At 48.2% G+C, this 22,561-nt stretch overlaps 1 protein-coding gene across 5 annotated transcripts in view; it reads left to right on the top strand.

The window, feature by feature from the left end:
* Positions 1-22,561, top strand: part of LOC142575591 (rap guanine nucleotide exchange factor 2-like) — a 716,743-nt gene that overhangs the window by 440,832 nt on the left and 253,350 nt on the right. Inside the window, exon 1 of one of the 5 annotated variants that reach the window (XM_075685102.1) lies at positions 15,462-15,880. The exons of 3 other annotated variants lie outside the window; for them this stretch is intronic. In XM_075685102.1, coding sequence (XP_075541217.1) covers positions 15,867-15,880 — 14 coding nt within the window. In that variant the 5' untranslated portion in view covers positions 15,462-15,866. Of the gene's footprint in view, positions 1-15,461; positions 18,662-22,561 lie in introns of those variants that run through there. One more of the 5 variants, XM_075685085.1, reaches the window with a different exon arrangement.

Here is a 22,561-nt window from a genome sequence, read left to right as displayed (position 1 = left end):
GCTACGTGGACATCGTTGGACCTGAGCTTTTTTACGCCCCCCTCTTTCGCCGCCTGAGATGGCCGCTGTCGACCACTAAAGAAGGCGCGGTTTGATTGCGTGGACGGAAAGCGAATGGACCTCGAATTGGCCAGAAATGGCTGGAGCACTTTCCTTCTCTTTAAGGCTGAACATTATTTGTTTATTATTGCTTTTTTGTTTCATTTCTCGCTCGCAATTTCTTGGCACTGAGGATCGATAGTATCGCGCCTCGCGTGAATGTATTCTCCGTATATGCCCCTTGTACATTATATTGCACATTGCCCTTCAATCCTGTTAAGCCTGAAGTCGGAAACTATTACATAAGGTATACGTCCTGAGCATGAAGTCACATGCGTGCAGAACTTTATGTAAGCGGCTGGCTTATTCACATCTTCTTGACGTCAGCTTTAAAAAACAATGGACGCTAATTTGGTGTATAGGCCGTGGTGTCGTCACAGACGACGATAAGCATCCACGAAGCGCATTTTGTATGTGCGAAATGACACGAAAGTCAAGGATGCTGTGTCAGCATGCCAGACCACGATTTTGCATCTTCATCTCTGTATTTAGGCACATAAAAGCGGATTTTTGCAGTAGGAAACGCGAGGAGACTATTATACTTCGTCCACGCACATGGTGGCACTGTTTCGGGCAGATATATAAGCATATATAGTAATTAAACAAAAATGGGGTTTTCATGTTCGTAGCATACACTCTAAGAAAAAAAGGACTAAAAGGGGTAGGGAGGTTAGTCCTTTTGGGCACTAACTGACATAGAATGAACTGTTACTCCCCATGCGCTCACTCCTTCGAGGACTAACAGTTGCCCTTTTCCGATGCTCCTCAAGGAAGTAACGGTAATTCTTTCAGATGCTCCGCAAAGGTGGAATTAATGAAATTAGGCATTTATACCCCAATAAAAAAATTAATGAGCTGAAAAAATAAGGAAAAAGACGTGCCCGAAAGTTGGATTCGAACTCATGTCCTCTCTATCAGAAGTCAGGCACTGAAACCACCACAGTGCGTCCTTTTTTTTTTTTCTTCGGTTGACAGGGATGGTTATTTAGACAAAGTTGAGCGTCGGGATGCAAGTGCGGCAATATAAAAGCGACTTGGCATTTTGTGCATGCTATGCAGTGAGAGTCTAACGTTGAGTGTACTTGCAACCATAAGGGACTGCGAAAAGAAATCAGCCCGAGTTTTCTTAGGGGGATTTAAACTGAGCCATTACGCGATGTATACATGTAGGCGAACTCAAACGGGGCACCCAAGGCGACAGAGAAGGCCGATTTCTCTGTCGCTTAGCGTGTCTCGTTTGAGCTACACATCGCTTCAGTTCGCAACCTCCTTGGAACGGAAGGAACTTAGGTACTATTGACCAAGAAGATCCAGCTGGTCTATCAATGACTTGCGCGTTTAATGTGTATCGCTCACTCTGTGGTGTGCGCACGAAGGGCATAGTTCTTCACACTGCAGCTTTTAAGTCTCACGCATTTTTTTCACGAAGAGGCGAGGTGCTGCCATGCATGTAGTTCAATAGGCAGTGCACGAACTTCGAACTATTCACGATTGATAGACAATACCGTTTTTAGTCGCATCGCTCCATGACACGGACGAAAACAGCGAAGTGCACGGGGAGTAACTGTTGTCGTTCGTCCTCCCGTTGCTCTCTTTCCGACCAGGGACTAAACACTTACTCTCCGAAATGTGCACACGGCACGCACATTCATGCAGTTAGACCTTTGAGGGACGAAAGCGCCCTTTTTAGGACTAACGGCCCAGTTACTCCCGTTTTCCCCGGGATTTTTCTTAGAGTGCTATAGCAGTTGGTAATAAGAGCCGACTTCAATGGCGATAACGTTATTGCTGTCTTTCGGGTCCCGGGAAGATTTGCGGCGGATTTTGTCGAGATGTTTAACTTCTTCGCTCTTCATTTGGCAGCACGAGCGTTGCTGGCACCATTCGGCAGAACGTTGTTGCGGACACTGTTGTGCCCAAACTACGCGTTCAGCTACAGAGCTCGAAGTTGACGCATCGTCACCCGTGGTCCGCGTTTGTCGCATTTCGATCGGACAGAGCTGCAGATGACGTCCATATTCGTTTCACACGAAAGGAGACAACCATGCAATTTTGCCCTGCAGCAGTTGTACGGCCGTGTCTATCGTGGGTGCAGTATGGCCATGGTTCGACGTTCTTCCTGGATGTTGATGAAATCGCATTTACTGTGTGTATATATACTATAGATATAATAAACGGCCAATATTCACACAGTGGAGCCAAGCCATGATCGCCACTCCCGAGATTTAAAAAAAAAAGTTATTCAGGGTACATGTTCCGACTGGGAGCTCGTATACAGGCGGGCTAACGAATCGTTCGCTCCGCGCTGACCGCGGTGCTCGTGTCCCTGGCGCGAACCCCTCCCGAGACGCGAGCGCGGCCCAGAACAAGCAGGCAGTCTTGTTTTCATTCCGAGGCATAACATCGTGCCGCGTAGAACTTTGCTTGGGGGTGTTCCCGCGTTGAAGTGCAACGTACACATACATAGCTGGGAAGGGGACCTTCGACACCGCCGCTCGTGACGGAGGAACTTCTTGTGTCGGCGCGTACGAGCTGGGAGTATACCGGCCCGGCTCGACCGCGCCGTCCGAGAGCCCACGCGCCGATCCAAGAGAAACAAACAGGGCCTCGCAGAGCGGTTCTTGAACTTGCGTTGCCCTTGCTCCACGCTCGCTCGCGCGTGCATTCCACACGCCTCCTCTTCCGTTCGCGGTTAGACTCGGGTTCGCTGGAGAAGGCGCCCCCCGTCTTTCGGCGAAAGGAAGTAAATCCGCGCTCACGGTCGCCGATGCGAGTCCGTGTTTAGTCGTTGGCTGTGCAGCCTGCAGGCATGGAAAACTGAATGGCAGGGAAGTCACGGAGAGATGCCTTCTCTCCGTGACCAGATAGTCGGCATATTGATGACTGCCGCTGTGCAAATTGAAACTACGCCGAACTATACAGGGCGCTTCAGAGCGCGGAAACGTCTGGCAATAAATCGGCGTGTGGGTATTATATGGTATGGCTGGTATGGTATATGGTATGGAGTGTGTCGAGATGCATTCGCAGCGACCGGAGTACTTTCGGACACGCTAAATCTCACTGCAGTGATTCAAAGCCGCAATACCAGCAAAATGCTGTGCTAACAGGCCTCACGTAAAACGAATTTGTATAAAGAACATCGCGTATAGCGCGTCGATGCATGTAGAGACCCAGGTTTGCACGGACGCACGAAAACTAGTGCGACATCCTCACTGCATGGAAGGTCAAATATGGAGAACTAATCAAGCATTGGTTACCATAATCACTATAAGGACGAACTTAGGCAGTCGAAACTTAATGATATCCGTGGTCCCTTGGCACACAAGGTTTAAATGTTGCGAGCACAACACACAGTTTCCAAAGCATTCGGTAGTGGTACTTTGGCATTTTACTTGTCAGCTTCGGAAGGCGCTTAACGAAAGGCCGTGCCCGTTATACTGACATATCGCTGACAAGCCGTGAGGTTAGAAGTCGGTAGGTGGGGCGCCGCAGACGCTGAAACCTCAACCGCGTGCGTGTTCTTTCCACTGCCTCGTTTTGCGAAAATCCTAAATAGTGCGACACGTTGCCGGCGCTTCCCGGGCCTTTCCAAGGCTCTGAGATTTCCCTTTCTGTCCGCAGGCGTTGTTCAATGGCGGTCAGAGTCTCGGGAAGCGCGCTGCCACCGTGTCTTTCTTTCTTTTCTTTCGCCCGAAAGGAGCCTTTAAGTGTGTGTCTGACTAGAGCCCGAGAACAAAATGGGGTCAGAAATGCGATGCTGTCGTACGACCGTTCAGTCTCTCCAACCAAAAGGTAGCTTGCCGGTGTATTTTCATGATTCACCGGGGCACATGCAGCCTCCGTCCGAGCGGCCGGGTCCTCGCCTATACGTGCGCGCAGCGAAGCGGCAAAATGGGGCGTCCAGAAAAAATTTCCCCGCTCCGCACGGAAGGCAGGCACCGCCCGGCCGCCTCGATCCGCGCACGCCTGTGTGTATCTAACGCCCGCCGCGCCGGCTCGCTCACTCGGAACTGATCGGTTGCGCATCTGCTTACTTGAGCTCGCAGCCTCCGACAGGTCTGCGGACGCGCGATGCCGTCCGCGCGCTCGGACAGGGCGCGTCTCCGGAGCGCGCGTCATGCGATGGGGCGTCGCTTCTCCGCGCAGCTTCGAGACCGTGTGCGAGTGCCCGCTTGCCTGTGTGAGTGTTTACGTGCACGACGCGAACGTAACGCACCGGCGGTGCCACTTCTCGTGTTGGCTAGGGGCTCGGCGCGTTAATCTATATGCGTACGCGGAAGGCGGGTAGTCATGTGTGCTGCGAAGGCGTCAAGCGAAGTGACACGCCATTAAAGAAGTAAAACGAAAAAAAAAAAAGAAAGCGTGGAGAAGTGCGATGCAAATGCAGACGTTCGCCGTGTTATGATCTTTACACGTGGTTGGAGGAAGGAAGAACTATATATATATATTTTTTTTTTCGGTTTATTTCTGGCCGCGTAGCCCGACGTCGTCGTAAGCGAAGCATGGTGCGTTGATGCACGGAAAGCTCCGGGACGGAAATTGCGCGGCGTGAGATTGCGCGAAAACACACCGCGGAGGAAAAGTTCGTGTGCACCCGATAAATAAATACGTGCCTCTCGGCAACGTCACCGCGCGCGCATGCCGTTGGTTTCGATAGCGGGGCTCCTTTACGTAAAGGTTCAGGAATTTGACTTTCGAACGGATGAGCTCCTACGCAGTCGGCGGTTCGGATGCGCAGAACTGATATTCCTCCCGCACCTTGGGAACGAATGCTAAGGCGTAAGTTTGGTAATGAAAATGAATCAGTTAATAACTCAGTTGGTCACTCAGTCAATGGCTGATGATGATCACTCAATCGATCAATTGGTCAGTCGGTCGGTGAATGAATGAATGAATGGTAGTTGAAGCTGCGTGCCTTTTGATTTATACGGTTCTCTGTTCTCAGGTCAAACCTGATTGTTTTTGCTCCCCCATGCAGTTTGAGGAAACAGGGTTAAGTCCAATCTCTCCCCCGGCAATCGTATCACCGAGAATCTAATTGTAAATTATAAGCTATAAAAAAAGACCGCTCTCGTCTTGCAAGGAGAACCTCGCTGTGAGAGGTCGTTTAGCCGTTCGTGAAGACAGAACTTTGTAATGCCGCACCGCTGCTGCCACAGTTTCGATGATTTCTCTACGTTAGGATGCAGCAAACTATATACTGACAAGGGCTTTGATGAGTTTTGAGGAAGACGGTGAGGCCAAGACTATTTTGTCACTAATACTGACGGCTGCAGTGATAATTAGCAAAGGCAGATTTGAAGAGCTTCGGTGAATAAAGATATAAAGCGGAGGAGCGTGCACGAAATATTGTAACGCCACGAGGCTTGACAGCTACGGCAAAAAGAAAAGTTGACTGAAGCTATCTGAGTAAGTAAGTAATATGAAATGTACGGAAATCTGCGAAGTGTGGCAGGTTTATTGAATAAAAAGTAGGCATCGATCTGAATCTATATTAAGCCAAATGATCGATGTGTATCACACCGGTGGTTCGTGTTATGGTATACGGTCAGATTCATATTACATTCCTCTTGAGGAGGGTACGTTCAGCCAACTGTTACATTATTATTATTATTATTATTATTATTATTATTATTATTATTATTATTATTATTATTATTATTATTATTATTATTATTCCGTGTCCACGGCCGGGCTTCTCTTCAGATCGCGTTCGTATGGTGCCTCTTGCTAGCAAGAAACCCTACTGCGAATGTCGACTCGTTGTCCTTTCTGAAGGTTACTTCGCTCACTGCCTGGCGCTCGCAAAAATTTTGTTCATTGTTTGCAGTTATTAATCAATCAATCTTCTTCTCCACTGCAAATGATAGCTGCTATCGCGTTCCAATTTTGATGCTGAAGAGAAATGGAGAAAGGTTGCGAATTCATACATTAATGTGCGTGAACGAATATTAGTTAGAAATTTAAAAAAGCAAGCATGTGGGTTGAAAATCTTTATTATTGGAGCAGCATATTATCATTTTGTTTATAACTGTGTTCAATATACGGGTAACAACGTCCTGCGAAACGTGAGAGCTACTTATCGTGATTTACTTTCGTTGCTCAACAACACAAACAAAAAATAATAATGAAATAAGGGTGGCGTATTCACATAAGCGCTTTTACGCTAGAATTGTTCGTAAGTGCAAATGCCGGCAAATCGTGATGTTGGACATACAGGGAGATCATTTTTAAGTCTTTTTGGAATTTTTAAAAATCGCCTGTTGCAGGTACCATAATTCTAATCCTTGAGCTGGATTGTGCATAGAGGCGGACATTACTTAACCGAAAAATAGAAAGACATGCTCAACGAATTAACAGAAACTCACTAATTCCTAATTAATTACTTTACTACACATATTAAAATTTACGAATTGTAGCCTGTGGGCTTACCAGGCGTATTCATTTCGAATGAATTTCAAGACACCAGTTTGGAAATATGCGCCATCAATATGGCCGTAAAAATGCACTGTTGGTCCACTTACTTTTTTACCAAAACGCTCTTTTATACATTTCAGTACGAAAGTAGCTGAAAAACCTATGTATATCGTCTCATACTTTGGAAAATAATATCTCGAAACTGGTGCAATCCTGGAAATTCATTTCATGTGGATGCGTCTTGCAAGCTCACAGGCTACAATTCGTAGTTTGCATTATGTGCCGTAAAATAATTAATTGAGCCGGTAATTAGTCAATTCTTGCTTATTAGTTGAACATGCGTTTCAATTTATCGGGCTAGTAATGTCCGCCTCTTCGAATGATCCAGCTCAACGACAAGCATTATGCATCTGCCACAGGCGATCTTTAAAGATTCCGTGAAAATAAAAAATGATCACCCTGCATACAGTTAACGAAGGCGGACGGTCAATGACAAACAGCACTTACGAACAAAAAAGCTTCGTTGTTATGCCTCAGGTTGCCGCGATGAATGCTAAAAAAAGAGGCAGTTTGTAGCTGAATGCCAAGTAAAAAAATGGTGTCTGATTCTGGTGCCAGTTAAGCGGCGTTCGTCTCCTACTTCATTAAATTAAGATTTCGTAACAGTTCGCGCTTCTTTCGTGCACCTGCGTTGTGCCTTTCGTATTCGAGTGCACCCAGCAATATCGATCTACTCCATTTGCACCGCAGCACATTTTCGAGCGTGAATCGTTTCGGTAAGAATGTACCAGTTTGTTCGACACTGAATGCCTCGGAACGCTGCCTCATTCTTGAGGATGTTGTCGGCGTGGATGGGAATGCAGGCGTGGCTTGCTCCTCGAGGAATGTTCCTCCTGTGTGACTTTTTCTATTGTTTGGTGTTGGCTTTGTTATGTAGACATGTCAGCCTATTAAATCCGTTTTTCTTTCTTTCTTTCCTTTTTTTGTTACCCATCGTTCGTCCATCAACCTCCGCGTAAGACTAACCTGACTCGAAATTTGTGCAACAGAATAACGCACCCGCACACACACCCACACACACACAAACACACACAAAGGCAGGCGGACCATATTTCACCTCAGTGCAGTTACGTGCAGCTCGATCGAGGCCTCAAGGAGATTCGATCCGATATATGGCAAGCGCGGGGTTTCAAACGTGGTCGCGCCTTAAGCTTATAAATAGAGGCAACCTCCTAAGCATCCTGCTGCTGTGCCACACACTGTTATTACACGGAAGTCGTGGCGCGCTAACTGGCTTTGCGTGTACGAGAAAGAGAAAAGAAGCCGGCCGGCCGGGCGAAGACCGCGGGGCTTCGCGTCTCGTCGCGCGTGCGCGTGTATACTGGGTCGTATGCATACTACGTCGAACGCACCTCGCGCTCTGCTCGATGCCGTTCGACGTCGCTGCGCGCAACTAACTATACGGAGCGCCAGATATGCGCGCTGGTCTACGCCGAATATGGAGGCACACATATCCGGGGCCCCGGCGCGCAGAGTGCGGCCTTCCATCACCGCACGGCAGCCTGGCCGCCACCGTGCGATGCCTCGGCGCCGAATGCATAAAAGATGGGCTCTCCCTCGGTGCGCCCCACACACGGGCTGACAGCGCGACGTTCCTGCGGCCTCCGCCCTGCGCTCCCCCCCCCCCCCCAACCACACCGTTTCTCCTCGCCACGTCCACTGTACACCCTTTCGCTGAGCACCTCTTCTTCCTGCGCCGTGTTTTCTCCTCGGGGCCGGTACAGTCGCGGGTCATAGCCCCGATTTGCCGCCGAAATTTGAGTGCACGCGATGCACAGTGCTGCGCCGTATACCAGCCGGTGGCGTGGCGTGCATACGGCAGGTGTGTGGCAGATACGCAGCAGGTATGCGGCGTAGCGTCAGCGGTTCGCGCGTTTTCCAAGACTCCTCTCTCTCGGCTATTAGCGTCAGTGGAATGTGGGTGTCACCTGCTTTCTCAGGGATGTTCAACTGCAATCGCATTACCAGACCGAGTCCTTTAATATCCATACTAAATGGCTCTGGTATTATTACTTCGTGAGCTTGCATGTGCGCGTAAAATGGGCGGCTTGGGGACGAGGTGATGAAATTACTCGCGATCATCTTGAGCAGTGATCGGGGTGAGGGGGAACTCCGGAAGTTTAGAGAATAAAAAGAAATCAAGAAAAAAATGGGCATGGGCAGGACATGTAATGAGGAGGGAAGATAACCGATGGTCATTAAGGGTTACGGACTCGATTCCAAGGGAAGGGAAGCGTAGCTGGTGGTGCAGCCTCCGTACGACTACTCATGATGTGCGTTTTTCGTGTTACGTGACTCTTCCTCCGCCGTTGCGCTTCTTTCAGCCCCTGTTTCTGAAACAGAGGAAGGACAATGAGAACCTGGATACGCCCCACTGAGTACAGTGTAACCCTGTATGACAGCGTGAGTCCTGATTCCCTGGGTTTCGCGAAGCAGCCGCGGTTTGAACTTGCGGAGAACTATGAATTTCTCAGGAACGTTGAATCTGCCCGATATGTGCATCCTGAAATGAGGGTAGTATAAGAGCTTTGCCTCCGTCTGAGAGAAGAGTCATCTGACAACTCAATTCACGTTAAACATCAAGAAGTGTGATCTTTGCGTACATTGTCCTCTTATTGCGAAGTATTGAAGACCGTAACAATCACTTTCAAGCAAAATTTAAACATCAGCTCTGTGTGTTACTACTGAGGCACTGAAGTCGAAAAAAATTACTCGCGATCATATTGAGAAGTGATCGGGGTGAGGGGGGACTCCGGAAGTTTAGAGAATAAAAGGAAATCAAGAAAAATAAATGGGCATGGGCAGGACATGTAATGAGGAGGGAAGATAACCGATGGTCATTAAGGGTTACGGACTCGATTCCAAGGGAAGGCAAGCGTAGCAGGGGACGGCAGAAAGTTAGGTGGGCGGATGAGATTAAGAAGATTGCAGGGACAACATGGCCACAATTAGTACATGACCGGGGTAGTTGGAGAAGTATGGGAGAGGCCTTTGCCCTGCAGTGGGCGTAACCAGGCTGCTGCTTCTGCTGCTGGTGATGATGGTGCACTACATGGAGATATTACGAACAAAGCAGGTGGAAGAAACTTGGGTTCTATGGTTGCGCCGATATTTTTTTAAATAAGAGAGAGCGTACGAAGAGAGGGAGCTGTGGGAGATCAACCGGATTAGAAATATATCTGAATTATACCTCTCGCATTGTTGCAACTGAAATGTCTGCCATAGCCAAGGTGCAGCTCTTTGGAACCTTAAGCCTGACTCCACAGTTATTTTTGTGGTAAGTACTTTCTTTCTTTTTTGTCGCTTTTAAGGTGCACATTTTCAGTTTCCCAGTAATTCCGACTTTTGTCTCGTGTCATGCGCATGGAGGCCAGCCGCCATTGTGCCTTAAAACCGCAGTCACTGCTTCTACCCGATTAGCCACTATCAGCGCAAACGCAGACATCACAAAGCGTTTGATGCATGATCGTAGAGGAAACTTTGTTGAGGAAACCAGGTTCAGAAACATGGCGTTTACAAAGCAAGTATATATATACACACACATATATATATATATATATATATATATATATATATATATATATATATATATATATATATATATATATATATATATATACATATATATATATACATATATATATATACATATATATGAGCCAGGCGCACGGGCAGAGAGAGCCCGAATTGATAACGCAGTTGTTTTTCAAAGGTTTTGTTTGATGGCTCTTAGCGTTACCACTCGTGCCTCTCCCAGCCCCCGAGGCCTGTGTTTCGGCCTGTGGCCTGTGTTTCGAGGCCTTTACGTTAATACGCAACGCCATTCTTCATGACAAAGGAACACCATGATATATTATCACTTTTAAAAGGGGCCATCATAGATGAAGATTTAGTATGGAAGAAAGTGGTTCCTTGAGGAGAAAGCGTCAAGTACGATTACGGAAACGTTGAGGAGTAGAGAACATTGTGGAACATGATTTAGTGCCACCACACTCAGACGATACACACCAAGATGCACATAGGGCAAACGCCGAACTTCAACTAGCCTTTACTATGCATTGATGTGCATAATATGCGTAGAAAGCAGTCGATGCCCTCTCAGCGTCACATGATGTATCTGTCTACATGGAATGTACACGGATATATCTGACAGCCATAGTCCTTTCGCGCTTGTCTCTGTTGCAACATGTGTTCGCTATTATTCTATACAGGCAGCGTTTTCTTTCTTCTTTCTTTCGGTCGTAAATAGCGCGCTGACAAGAAGAGGCCTTACGTACTTCAGCTGCTCCTCTCCTACGAGTCACAAAAAGAAAAAGAATAACGAAATAAAGGATTAGCAAGGACAGAAGAAAATATCCATTGGAACTGTCATTATGAGGCACGGACCTTCAGAAACACGCGAAGTCCCCCCTCAATTCAGGCCAGAGCCGTGTGTGGTAGGTGAATCTGGCGCACCTCGAGCCTCTATCACTGGTATTTGAGTTGATCTAACCGACCGAAGGTGGTCTCTACTGACTGTGTTCGCGATCCGCTCAGTTATGTGAGATTATGAGCATCATAAACACTGAGCTAATATAAGTCCCCTTAAAAGCACACGCCTTCTTTCACCAGCAGTCGCAAGGTTTCATCCAGACACTTAAGTTAATGTGCTTAATTGCATCCGAACGACCTCGCTGTGCATTAACTGGATGATCCTTGGTGCCGCCAGACAAGCCGCGAGATGCGGTCGGCTTCTGTTCCAGTCCTCCTTTTCAGAGCCCACAGCGTGACAGCGTGCGGGCCAGACACTTGCTAACTTGGGCCATTCGTCGTCGTCGTCATCATCATCATCATCATCATCATCATCATCATCATCATCATCATCATCAGCCTGGTTACGCCCACTGCAGGGCAAAGGCCTCTCCCATACTTCTCCAACTACCCCAGTCATGTACTAATTGTGGCCATGTTGTCCCTGCAAACTTCTTAATCTCATCCGCCCACCTATACTTTCTGCCGCCCTCTGATACGCTTCCCTTCCCTTGGAAACTGCTGAGGTTTCGACTGAATCAAACGCTTTCTCGTAATCAATGAAAGCTATTATATTCTGCACATTTTTCTATCACCTGATTGATAGTGTGAATATGGTCTATTGTTGAGTAGCCTTTACGGAATCCTGCCTGGCCCTTTGATTGACGGAAGTCTAAGGTGTTCTTGATTCTATTTGCAATTACCTTAGTAAATACATTGTAGGCAACGGACAGTAAGCTGATCGGTCTATAATTTTTCCAATCTTTGGCGTCCCCTTTCTTATGGATTAGGATTATGTTAGCTTTTTTCCAAGATTCCGGTACGCTCGAAGTCATGAGGCATTGCGTATACAGGGTGGCCAGTTTCTCTAGAACCATCTGCCCACCATCTTTCAATAAATCTGCTGTTACCTGATCCTCCCCAGCTGCCTTCCCCCTTTGCATAGCTCCCAAGGCGTTGTTTACTTCTTCCGGCGTTACTTGTGGGATTTCAAATTTCTCTAGACTATTCTCTCTCACAGTATCTTCGTGGGTGCCACTGGTACTGTATAAATCTCTATAGAACTCCTCAGCCACTTGAACTATCTCATCCATATTAGTAATGATATTGCCGGCTTTATCTCTGAACGCATACATCTGATTCTTGCCAATTCCTAGTTTCTTCTTCACTGCTTTTAGGCTTCCTCCGTTCCTGAGAGCATGTTTAATTGTATCCATATTATACTTCCTTATGTCAGCTGTCTTACGCTTGTCGATTAACTTGGAAAGTTCTGCCAGTTTTGTTCTAGCTGTAGGGTTAGAGGCTTTCATGCATTGGCGTTTCTTGATCAGATCTTTCGTCTCCTGCGATAGCTTATTGGTATCCTGTCTAACGGAGTTTCCACCCACTTCTATTGCACACTCCTTAATGATGCCCACAAGATTGTCATTCATTGCTTCAACACTAAGGTCCTCTTCCTGAGTTACAACCGAATACCTGTTCTGTAGCTTGATCTGGAATTCCTCTATTTTCCCTCTTACCGCTAAATCATTTATCGGCTTCTTATGTACCAGTTTCTCCCGTTCCCTCCTCAGGTCTAGGCTAAATCGAGTTCTTACCATCCTATGGTCACTGCAGCCCACCTTGCTGAGCACGTTCACATCTCGTATGATGCCAGGGTTAGCGCAGAGTATGTCTATTTAATTTCTAGTCTCGCCGTTCGGGCTCCTCCACGTCCACTTTCGTTTATCCCGCTTGCGGAAGAAGGTATTCGTTATCCGCATATTATTCTGTTCCGATACTCTACTAATAACTCTCCCCTGCTATTCCTAATGCCTATGCCATATTCCCCCACTGTCTTGTCTCCAGCCTGCTTCTTGCCTACCCTGGCATTGAAGTCGCCCATCAGTATAGTGTATTTTGTTTTGACTTTACCCATCGCCGATTCCACGTCTTCATAGAAGCTTTCGACTTCCTGGTCATCATGACTGGATGTAGGGGCGTAGACCTGTACAATCTTAATTTTGTACCTCTTATTAAGTTTCACAACAAGACCTGCCACCCTCTCGTTAATGCTATAGAATTCCTGTATGTTACCAGCTGTATTCTTAATAATCAGGAATCCGACTCCTAGTTCTCGTCTCTCCGCTGAGCCCCGGTAGCACAGAACGTGCCCACTTTCTTAGCACTATATATGCTTCTTTTGGCCTGCTAACTTCACTGAGCCCTATTATATCCCATTCACTGCCCTCTAATTCCTCCAATAGCACTGCTAGACTCGCCTCATTAAATAACGTTCTAGCGTTAAACGTTGCCAGGTTCATATTCCAATGGCGGCCTCCGGAGGCAGGGAGATTCTTAGCACCCTCTGCGGCGTCGCAGGTCTGACCGCCGCCGCGGTCAGTTGTTTCGCAGCTGCTGGGGACTGAGGGCCGGGGTTTGATTGTTGTGTTCATATAGGAGGTTGTGGCCAAGTCCTGCACCAAGGTGGCCAATCCTGCTCTGGTGAGGGAGTGCGTTACCGGTTCTGGTCACCGGGATCAGGCCACACTCCAGGCCTGCTTATGCAATTTTATGAACATGCTGTTTTTTTTTTAAATCCGGTGGAAAATTGCGCGGCACCGGGATTCGAACCACGGACCTCTTGCACGCGAGGTGGGTGTTCTACCTCTTCGCCACTGCTGCACTTGGGCCACTGGCAGTATCTATCACTTGACCGGGATTTCCTTATTTTCACACAAGGTATATCTTTTTTTAAGTACTAATAATATTTGGGGTTTTACGTGCCAAAACCACTTTCTGATTATGAGGCACGCCGTAGTGGAGGACTCCAGAAATTTTGACCACCTGGGGTTCTTTAACGTGCACCTAAATCTAAGCACACGGGTGTTTTCGCATTTCGCCCCCATCGAAATGCGGCCGCCGTGGCCGGGATCTTTTTTTTTTTTTAAAGTACAAGGATATATATATATATATATATATATATATATATATATATATATATATATATATATATATATATAGCACCGGCATCGGAACTGTCATTAACTCTACAATCACCATATAATGTCTTGTAGCTGCAGGGTAAATGTGTGCCCTTGGTTCTTTGGCTTGGCGAAGAGCGATGTCGGACGAAGAAACGCTCTTCTATACTCGTTGGGCCATCCCGACGTGACTAGTTGAGACTATATTCATTCGCTATGCTAGGGAAGTTTAAATGCACTTCATCAAGGACGCCATGTATAGCTGCCGCTCCAGTGGAGAAAATGCGTTCACCTGACAGAAAAAGCAAAAACAAATATTAAAAATCCACAAGCCTTTCTATCCTCCTTCCATCGACCACTTCTCAAATTCTCTTAAACGTTTTCTTTTTCCTTTATTCATTTTTTCTTATTCGATCACGCGGGTGATGCTTGCAATGATGTACATAGTTGTGGGATTTTCGATTCTTTTAATCAGTTCGGCAAAGCCACAGAGGCCGTGTAAGACAGCATATACGCTTTACTTCCAGCGGGCTCCAGTGAATCGAGGTAACGAGGCCCAGTTCAAATAAAATGCGACCGTTCTTGTAACAAGGCTTCAGTTGCGCCTTCCATAATATTTGTAATGCTGCTTGAGCGCTCCGAAACGACAACTCAAAGCAGCCATTCATTCTTATACTTGGCGCCTCACGTACTCTCGCATACTTTCTTCACGTATATCGTCGAATGCTTGTTCTCTTTTGTTCGTTTGTTTCGTTGGTATTTGTACATTCGTTTGCATATCACTAACGGAAGTGAAAAAAGAAAACAATATATATTACTGCACACGTACCGGCGACATACGTCCATGATATGCAGGCTATGCGCACGTACGATGAGCTTCACATATGGTAGGGGGATACGGCAAAGCGACCGATATCACTTTACATACAGTCCACGTCGCCTTAAGAATGGGGAAATCGGGGTCCGCTTTCACGTTTCTTCTTTATTTTGATTTTTACTTTTTTTTATTTTGCGCACTCCGTCCCACCTACAGGGCCAAATTTCGTGCCATAAAGTGTTGAGCTCTCCGAGCGTGCCTTTGTCACCTTTCCTAGAGAGCGGCGTATTGATCGCGCTGGACAGGCTGTGTGTGCATATTTTGTGTTTTGTTTCTTAGCCTGCGGCGTTCATTTTTACGTCGCGCGAGAACGATACACCAGCTGCGAGCTCTGGGCGTGCACGACGAGCGAGCGTCGGTTGAGCGACGCGCGGCAGTTGTCGGCAGCAGGGGCGGCGGTGGTTGTCGGTTTTTTCGCTTGAACGAGCTTCTCGAGCCCGACGCTAGGCGACGCCGTCGCCAGCAGCGCCATCAAGCGCTGTGCGCGTGCGCAGTGGGCTGCCCGCGCTCGCACGTTTTTCGGTTTTCGCCAGGCGAGGAGTCGTGCGTTGGCTGTAGCGGAGGTTCCGCTAAGTGGCGGTGTTTTGTTGTGGCGGCGCCGGCGGTGGTGGTTTGTCCACCGCGCGGTGTACTCGATGTGACGATGTACTCTTTTAAGCGGTGCCTTTGAAGTCCGTCATTCGGCGACGAGTCGGAGTCTACGTGCCCCCGTTTGTTTACGCCTGTGCCCGTCTGTACTTGTGTGTGCGCGATTATTGTGCCGGCGTGACCTGTACGTGAAAGTGTGTATTCGCGTTGACCGGCTTTGTTCGCGGAAACCAGCTCAACGTGCACCGACAGCAGGCCTCTGGTTAACGGCCACGTTGTTTATTATTTGTTTGGTTTCCAGCGTTCTGGTATTCTGTGTGGACTTTCCTCCGTTTCATTGTTGAAAGCTCGGGATGCGCAGGTTTTGGTAACTATTTGAGGTTCACTTGCTGTCTTCCAAGCTTTGTGCATCTGTACTTCATCATCTGTTTTCAGTGTACGAAGCTTGAACTGTGGATTTGGGTTCTGAGCCAAGATGTTTTGGAATTCAAAGATTTGTCTGAATAATTAGTTAATTACGCTTGCCGGAGTAGAGGTCAACTTGTCTAATGTCGTTGGCAGTCACGTTCTTTTAAACGAAAGCGAATGAAAGTGAGGGGTGCTCGAAATACAATTAATCAGGAGGTGAACTGTCTGTTCGAAACTTTCTTGTCCCAGTGTGCGGAGCATCATAATGTTTCGCATTTGCGTAATACGTTTGACGCCGGATCGTGCACTTGCCTGAGTTACACGAGGGCTATAGCTGGAGCCCAAGCTGTTTTTGAAACAAAAGATTGCGTGGTCGCCTCGGGTCACGAAGGAAAGAAAGAGGTCTTTTGTTACGGCCCCACCTCGCCATTTCCACTCTTTCTTCGCCGCTTGTTCTGAGCAAAGAAGGGACAAGTTGGAGGCCGGTGCTCGTCTTTCGCTTGCACGTTATACCGTTCTCTCACTGCCGCCTTTTCTGAATAAACGCCGTGACTCGCAAGCTAGAAAAGAGTTGGGCCGCGTTGAGGAAGAAACTTTTCCGTGAGCACTTGAGTGCGGTCAGCCGGCCTTCTTTCTTGCATTGTCTTCTCTGTCGCCAGCAGGGTCCGCGCTTAGCACTCGGGTAAAAGAGAATACGAGGCACCGTTATTATACCTGGCGCATTGTGCGCGTGTTTTCTTGCCTTGTCGCTTTGCGTTGTGCTTTTCGCTCAGCTTTTGCTTCCTACGTGACGGGAGCCAAAGCGAGAGCTGACAGTACGCGCGCGCCGTCCGTGTTTCTCGACGCAGGCACCAATGTACACGAACTGGTTAGTTTCCGTCTTGGGTAGTTTTTGGTAGAACGAGTGGCATCCAACCAAACTCCTTTCTTCACTGTTTTTTTCTCTCGCCATTGTTGCTGTTTGGGTCAGTGGTTAGCGGAGTGTGTCTTTCTCAGTCGCCTGCGCCGCAAAAGGCTCTTTCCGATTTGTTGCTGCTTTCTGCTGCCCTGTAACGGCATCGCTGCTGCGAATGACACTACCTTCCTGCCCGTATTCCCAGTGAACCACGGGCCTAACGTGGTGTCGCCGTTGGTCCCCTATTTCAGTTGCGCTATCGTTCCCTGCAGCGCTCCGTCTGTTTGTCACATCGCTTGCTATCACAGCGCGGACGACAAGCGATGCCGGCGTGTCGGCGGCACAAGCCAACTGTTGAAGCTGTGACTCATGCCCGAATAGCAAGCGAATGGCGGTGTTAGGTTTCTGGCAGCAACGTATGATCCAGGTGAACGAGGAATGATTCATATTTGTTCCCTTTGCGTCCACCTTGTATTGAACATTTGCTTGTTTGCTATATCTTGTTTGTTGTCGCATTGTCCTTTATATTATATATGTCAAAGGAGGCTTCTCTTTGACTGTCAATGATAGCATTAAACGGACCAAGTGTGGTTTTTCTTGCCCGTTTTTCGGTTGCTGTACATTGAGGCTCGACGACTCCGAGGTGTATTTTTTTCTTCGGCCATCACATTTCGTTGAATTGAATTCTTCCACCTGTTTGCTTTCATTGTTCGGAGACAACGGGACGGTCCAATCGGCGATCGCATTTAGGCCGGCTCTACTGACCACGTACAAGGGAGGCTTTTCACTCGCGCGTGGGACCGAAGGGAGCGATCGCGAGGCGCGGCGTACCCGGGTGGTGGCTTCGGTTACGCAAGCTCGCTTTTCACCCGCGCCAGTTGCTGCTGCCGCTGCCATTGCTCCTGCTCTTCAAGGAGTGAGGGGCATCCGGAACGAAACGACAAACAACAGCCTCGAACTGCGTTGCCAGAGGAGGAAGGGAGCCACAGAGAGTGGGAAGAGAAGCTCTCGCGAAACTTGGGCCGGGGCGGCTGCTGACCGCTGGGATCGGCTTTCGCGTTCGACCCCTGACCCCAGTGTGTGCGCCCTGCGCGAGGAATGCCGGACTCTTCCGACAAGAGCGCGCCTCCGATGAGGGCGAGGCTTCCTGCTGCCGCTGCGACGGGGGTTCCGGAATCTGCCGGTGATCGGCCCGTCGGTTCGGGATGACGGCGCGCGCAGCCTGGGAGCGGCTTAAGAGCGGCCACCGAAACAACCGCGCCACGTTGAATTGAACCGCAGAAACCTTGTCTCGTTACGATGCTCGCTAGCCTGCGTGGCTCCTGCCCATTACTTCATAATTCCGGGCCAGGCCGCTGTTGAAGCTACCGTTGCCTGACTTCCTTGTTCAGTTCGCAGACGTCGTCCTGCGCCACCGACTTTATCGGTTCGTGCGCTGCATGTTACGATTTGTTGCGGTGTACACTAGTTAAGATCAGCGAGTCGGCACTTGATGAGGTGCGTCGCGACACCGAATTGCCCTGACCCTTGCGGACGTGCTTTCGTGTCGGTGTTATGATATGTGTAGAGACGAAGGCCCGCGGTTTGGACTGTGGCCGATGTGAAAACTGTGCTCGCTCAGAGTGAAGGACACGTTGGGAAGCTCGTCGGCCGTCCTTCCGTCGTTGCGGATACCACTACTTCTCAAGAGGAGCTATCTTTTCTGTGAGCGACGGTGCGACAGTCATCTGAAGTCGTCAAAATGACGGAACGCTTTGTTCGGGGCTCTGGCAGGCCCCTTGTTACCAAGCAGAAGAGCATGGATGACGTACTGTCGGAGCTCCAGGGGAACGCCATGTTTCTCAGGTACGATGCGCACAGACCTACATTTCATGCAGACAAATGTTTTGTTGACGACCGTTCAGGTTGCCTCAATTCCTATGCAGTGACTTTTCACTGCGCGAGCGATGGAAAAACCACTGTTCCTTGCTTGAAATTAGAAATTACTTAACTGCTCATGCTCATAATGCCAGTGGTACATACTTCCGCACATATTGCAATAGAGAATTCGCCTTGTTAGCTCTACCGCTGTGCCTTATCAACCGTATTGTAATCCGCTGCCTGTGGCGTTTTACCGTATTTGCACGACGGAAAGCATTTCCGTGCAGAATCACTCCAGACCCTGCGACAAGCTCGCAGTGTCTCGTGCGATTCCGTCTACTGAGCGTTTGGGTTTAGTATTTTGCGCATAATTAGTGACTCGAGAAAAAAAAAAAACAATAGGTTGCCTTTTCATTTCTCGACCAGCTGCGCTGAAGCGTTTTTTATTTCTTCTTTATTCCTCACGTGCCTCTGTGACAGATTCATGATGACTGGTTTTCTGTAGCAGAGAATTCATCCAGTGAGCTTTTGTGCTATAAAAGTTCTAGAAGGTCAGTAAACACGAGAGCGTGTCACTTGATGGAAGCTGCGTTGCAGATAGCCTACAACTGCGGGCAGAGGTATTTCTCCCCTAACCAGCATTCCCACATTTGTGGGTAAAGGAGAATAATTTCTCAGTGTTCGCGAATTTGTTGTAACTCCTTTTGTTACAGCGAGCTCGCACTACGTTACCGGGCCGTAATGAAAGCGCGGACTGCGGAAAGAAAACACTTGTTACCCTTAAGTTATATCGAACTGATGTGTGCCAGTGGTGCGTAATCGACCTGCTCGAGCTCATAGCTCGGCATTAGTGAGAAATTCACACAGCTTTCATGTACACTACACGATGTGCAACCGAGATTCCGCGTACTAGTTTTCTCCTGCAATGATAAGCGGGATGACTTTACACGATTGGCTACTTGGCATGCCCAGCTGCACGTATTGGGCGGATAATATGATATACACAGTGATCACACAAATGACACATACACCCACAGACACGCACCCAAACTGTTGGTGATGTCTTGCGGAGAGCTGTTGATTACAGATAAGGCGTTAGACCACACGCGCACACCCGTACGATTCACGGATCTGTGTTGCGCGCACGTAGCGCCTGTGGGTCTGAGAGATAAGCCACTCGCGCTGTATCACGTTCAACACGTCTGCGGCCTCGACGAGCCGCACATGAAACGCGGCAGTGACTGCGAGGCCTCCAAAGAGAGCGTGAGGCTCACTGCTACCGATACTGCCGATACCTGGAAGTTTCCATCGCTTTTTTGGGGTAATTCGGTGACATGCCGTCGAGCCTTCTGCAAGCATGTAAAGAGCTGCCGCTACTCCGGCACGCAAGTGGCGGTATCTGACGGCAACATACGGGCGTGTGTGGCGCTCGAGATGAGGCGCCCGTTCTGCTACTTAACTGTTGGTCGCCCGTGGGCTTAGCGGACCGACTTTCTCGCTCCGGCCAGCTGCACTGTGCGCCTGATAACTGCGCTCCCGGAGAACAGACGGCGTTTCTTATCTCCGGGAGTCACGTTTGCCCGCGGCTGTCTGTTCGTGTCGCTGACGGCGCGGAACGGCGGCAACTTGTGGGGCTTCTCCCTGCACGTAGGAAGTTTAATAGAGAGGCGGCCGCAGCGGACGGAAACGCAAGCCGAGGACGCTCGCTGTCCGGTGGGCCTCTCGCAACGAGCGCCCTCACAAATCGTTGTTACAGGTAATGTTCGTAAACAAACAAACGTATGTAATAGCGCCCATATTCAACATAGCTTCCCTAATTCAGGTAATGATCCACCTACTGACCTTGAGCGCTCGTTTCGACGCCGCCTGATCCTGACACCTCCCGAAGAGTTAGTGGTCCATACTCTGCCTCGACCTTGCCTTTCTATAGATCTGTGCGATTCCTTGAGCTCTTCCATTTCCATACTTGTCCAGCTATACAAAAGTGACGGTGAAAATTCTAGATGAGGTATAGGTCAGATTGAATCAGTTTAAGTCTAGAAATCGTCGGAGAACACACACACACACGTATATATATGTATATATATATATATATATATATATATATATATATATATATATATATATATATATATCCGGGAGATTGCGCAATTTCCAGCAACTACATAAAAATGGAACATTTCGTTTCCGTTGACACCACTACAGAAACACCAGACCCTCATGATACACTTTACTGAAAATGCATGGGACACTCTCATAAGTGCGGTGATATCCTGTTAAAAAAGAATGTTCTTCTTTTTCTCTTTTCTTCTCTTTTTTCCTTTCTTTTTCTGTTCCCCCCCTTAAATTGCAGTATCAGCCACAGCCACCAAAGGTGAGGAAAGTTCGCCTAGAAAGCATCGCTTAGCGGAAAGCTCCATCTTGAGACCTGAGTATGCTTTGTCACGCCCACATGATGTTGTTCTTGGGAAAAATAAAGCGTTGCGATGAGGAAGCACAGTTTACTCATATACAAGCGCCAACTGACGACTCAGTGAGTTGTGAGAGGGCGCTTGTCTTTCCCTCCTGTGTCGCGTTTCATGATCGCAACTCTCTCTTTTCTCAATAGGGACTTATACACTAGCCCAATTATCCATCACACTCTCCTTCCTCTGCTTCGCTGATTCCATCTGGGCACAATGTTCCAAATGAAATCCCAGGGGCGTCCGTCAAGAAGTGTAAATAGCTTCGCTGCGTGATCTTCAATTTCCGTGCGCAGCCGTTGTGCGCCGGTGTCGGCTGTTTGCAGAGGTATAGAGTTCTTGGCTTGGATTCGGGAGAGCTTATTAGACTGCGGCGCACCGTGCGAATGCTTCGCATTCCGAAGGCTATTTGTTCAGGTTATGAGCCGTGCGTTCAAAGCCAACGGGATATACGCTGGCTGCTACGAGCTTCATTAATGTATTCACTTGGCCGTCCCGAGTGCCGCGGACTCGCAGTTTAGGAAACACTGGGTTATTTTAGGGACGTTACCTTCGGCATTGCGCAATTTTATGTCTCGAGGGAAGGAATAATAACAGAACAGCCCGCCCTCCTCGGTTCCGGAAAACTCCTCTTCGTGGCGGAAACACGTTACTATCCGGCATGCAGTCTTTGTGAGGCATTACTGGGTGGGTTACAATGTCGCGATTTCTTGGGTTCGATCCTAGGCCGCTCTTATCACCCGCCATTCGCGGCCGGCTCATGCCGTCGATAACGGCCGGTGGCGGAGCGCCGCTCTGACCACTAACGAAGCGCGACAAGGAATGGCTATTGAAATGGAATCCTGACATTATCTCGGCTCTGGGGAAATAAAAAAAAAAGAAAAGCTTCTCGTTCGGTAGTGCACTTTGTCATTGGCCGGTCGCCTTCGCTAATGATATGTCCATCATTACGATTGGTTGGAATTCGCTCTACCAAGCCATTCCAGCGTAACAATTTTTATTAGGTATGCGGGTTTTGGTTTCTTTGCTATTTTGTTCGTGTTTGGAAACAGTCAAAAAGAAAGCGAAAGGGTATGGGGGAGAGAGCTGAAATGGCCAATCTGTTAATAATTGTGTACTTGCGCATTACGCTGCGTTTTATAAGGCAGCGACTTTGAACGTACCGCATTGAATTTGCATATATCGCACCATCTCTGTCGTATCGCTGCTCTTTGTCCGCATTGAGATTGAGACGCTACGCCGCCGAATGCATTCTAACATTACGAAAAATATAGAGTTAAGTGTCACTATACACTTTATGAATAAGCAATGGATGCACTGCAGTATTGCACGAATGCAGACATATCGTGGACTCGATTTGTATGGAACAAAAAAGAAGAGAAAAAACCGTTCTCCGATCTACTAGTAAAAGGAGTATATACCA

The sequence above is a fragment of the Dermacentor variabilis genome, chromosome 1 (assembly GCF_050947875.1).
Source record: "Dermacentor variabilis isolate Ectoservices chromosome 1, ASM5094787v1, whole genome shotgun sequence".
NCBI classification, from domain to species: Eukaryota; Metazoa; Arthropoda; class Arachnida; order Ixodida; family Ixodidae; genus Dermacentor; species Dermacentor variabilis.
The sequence above is the reverse complement of the archived record's forward strand: the minus strand, read 5'-3'. Positions and strand labels throughout refer to the sequence as shown.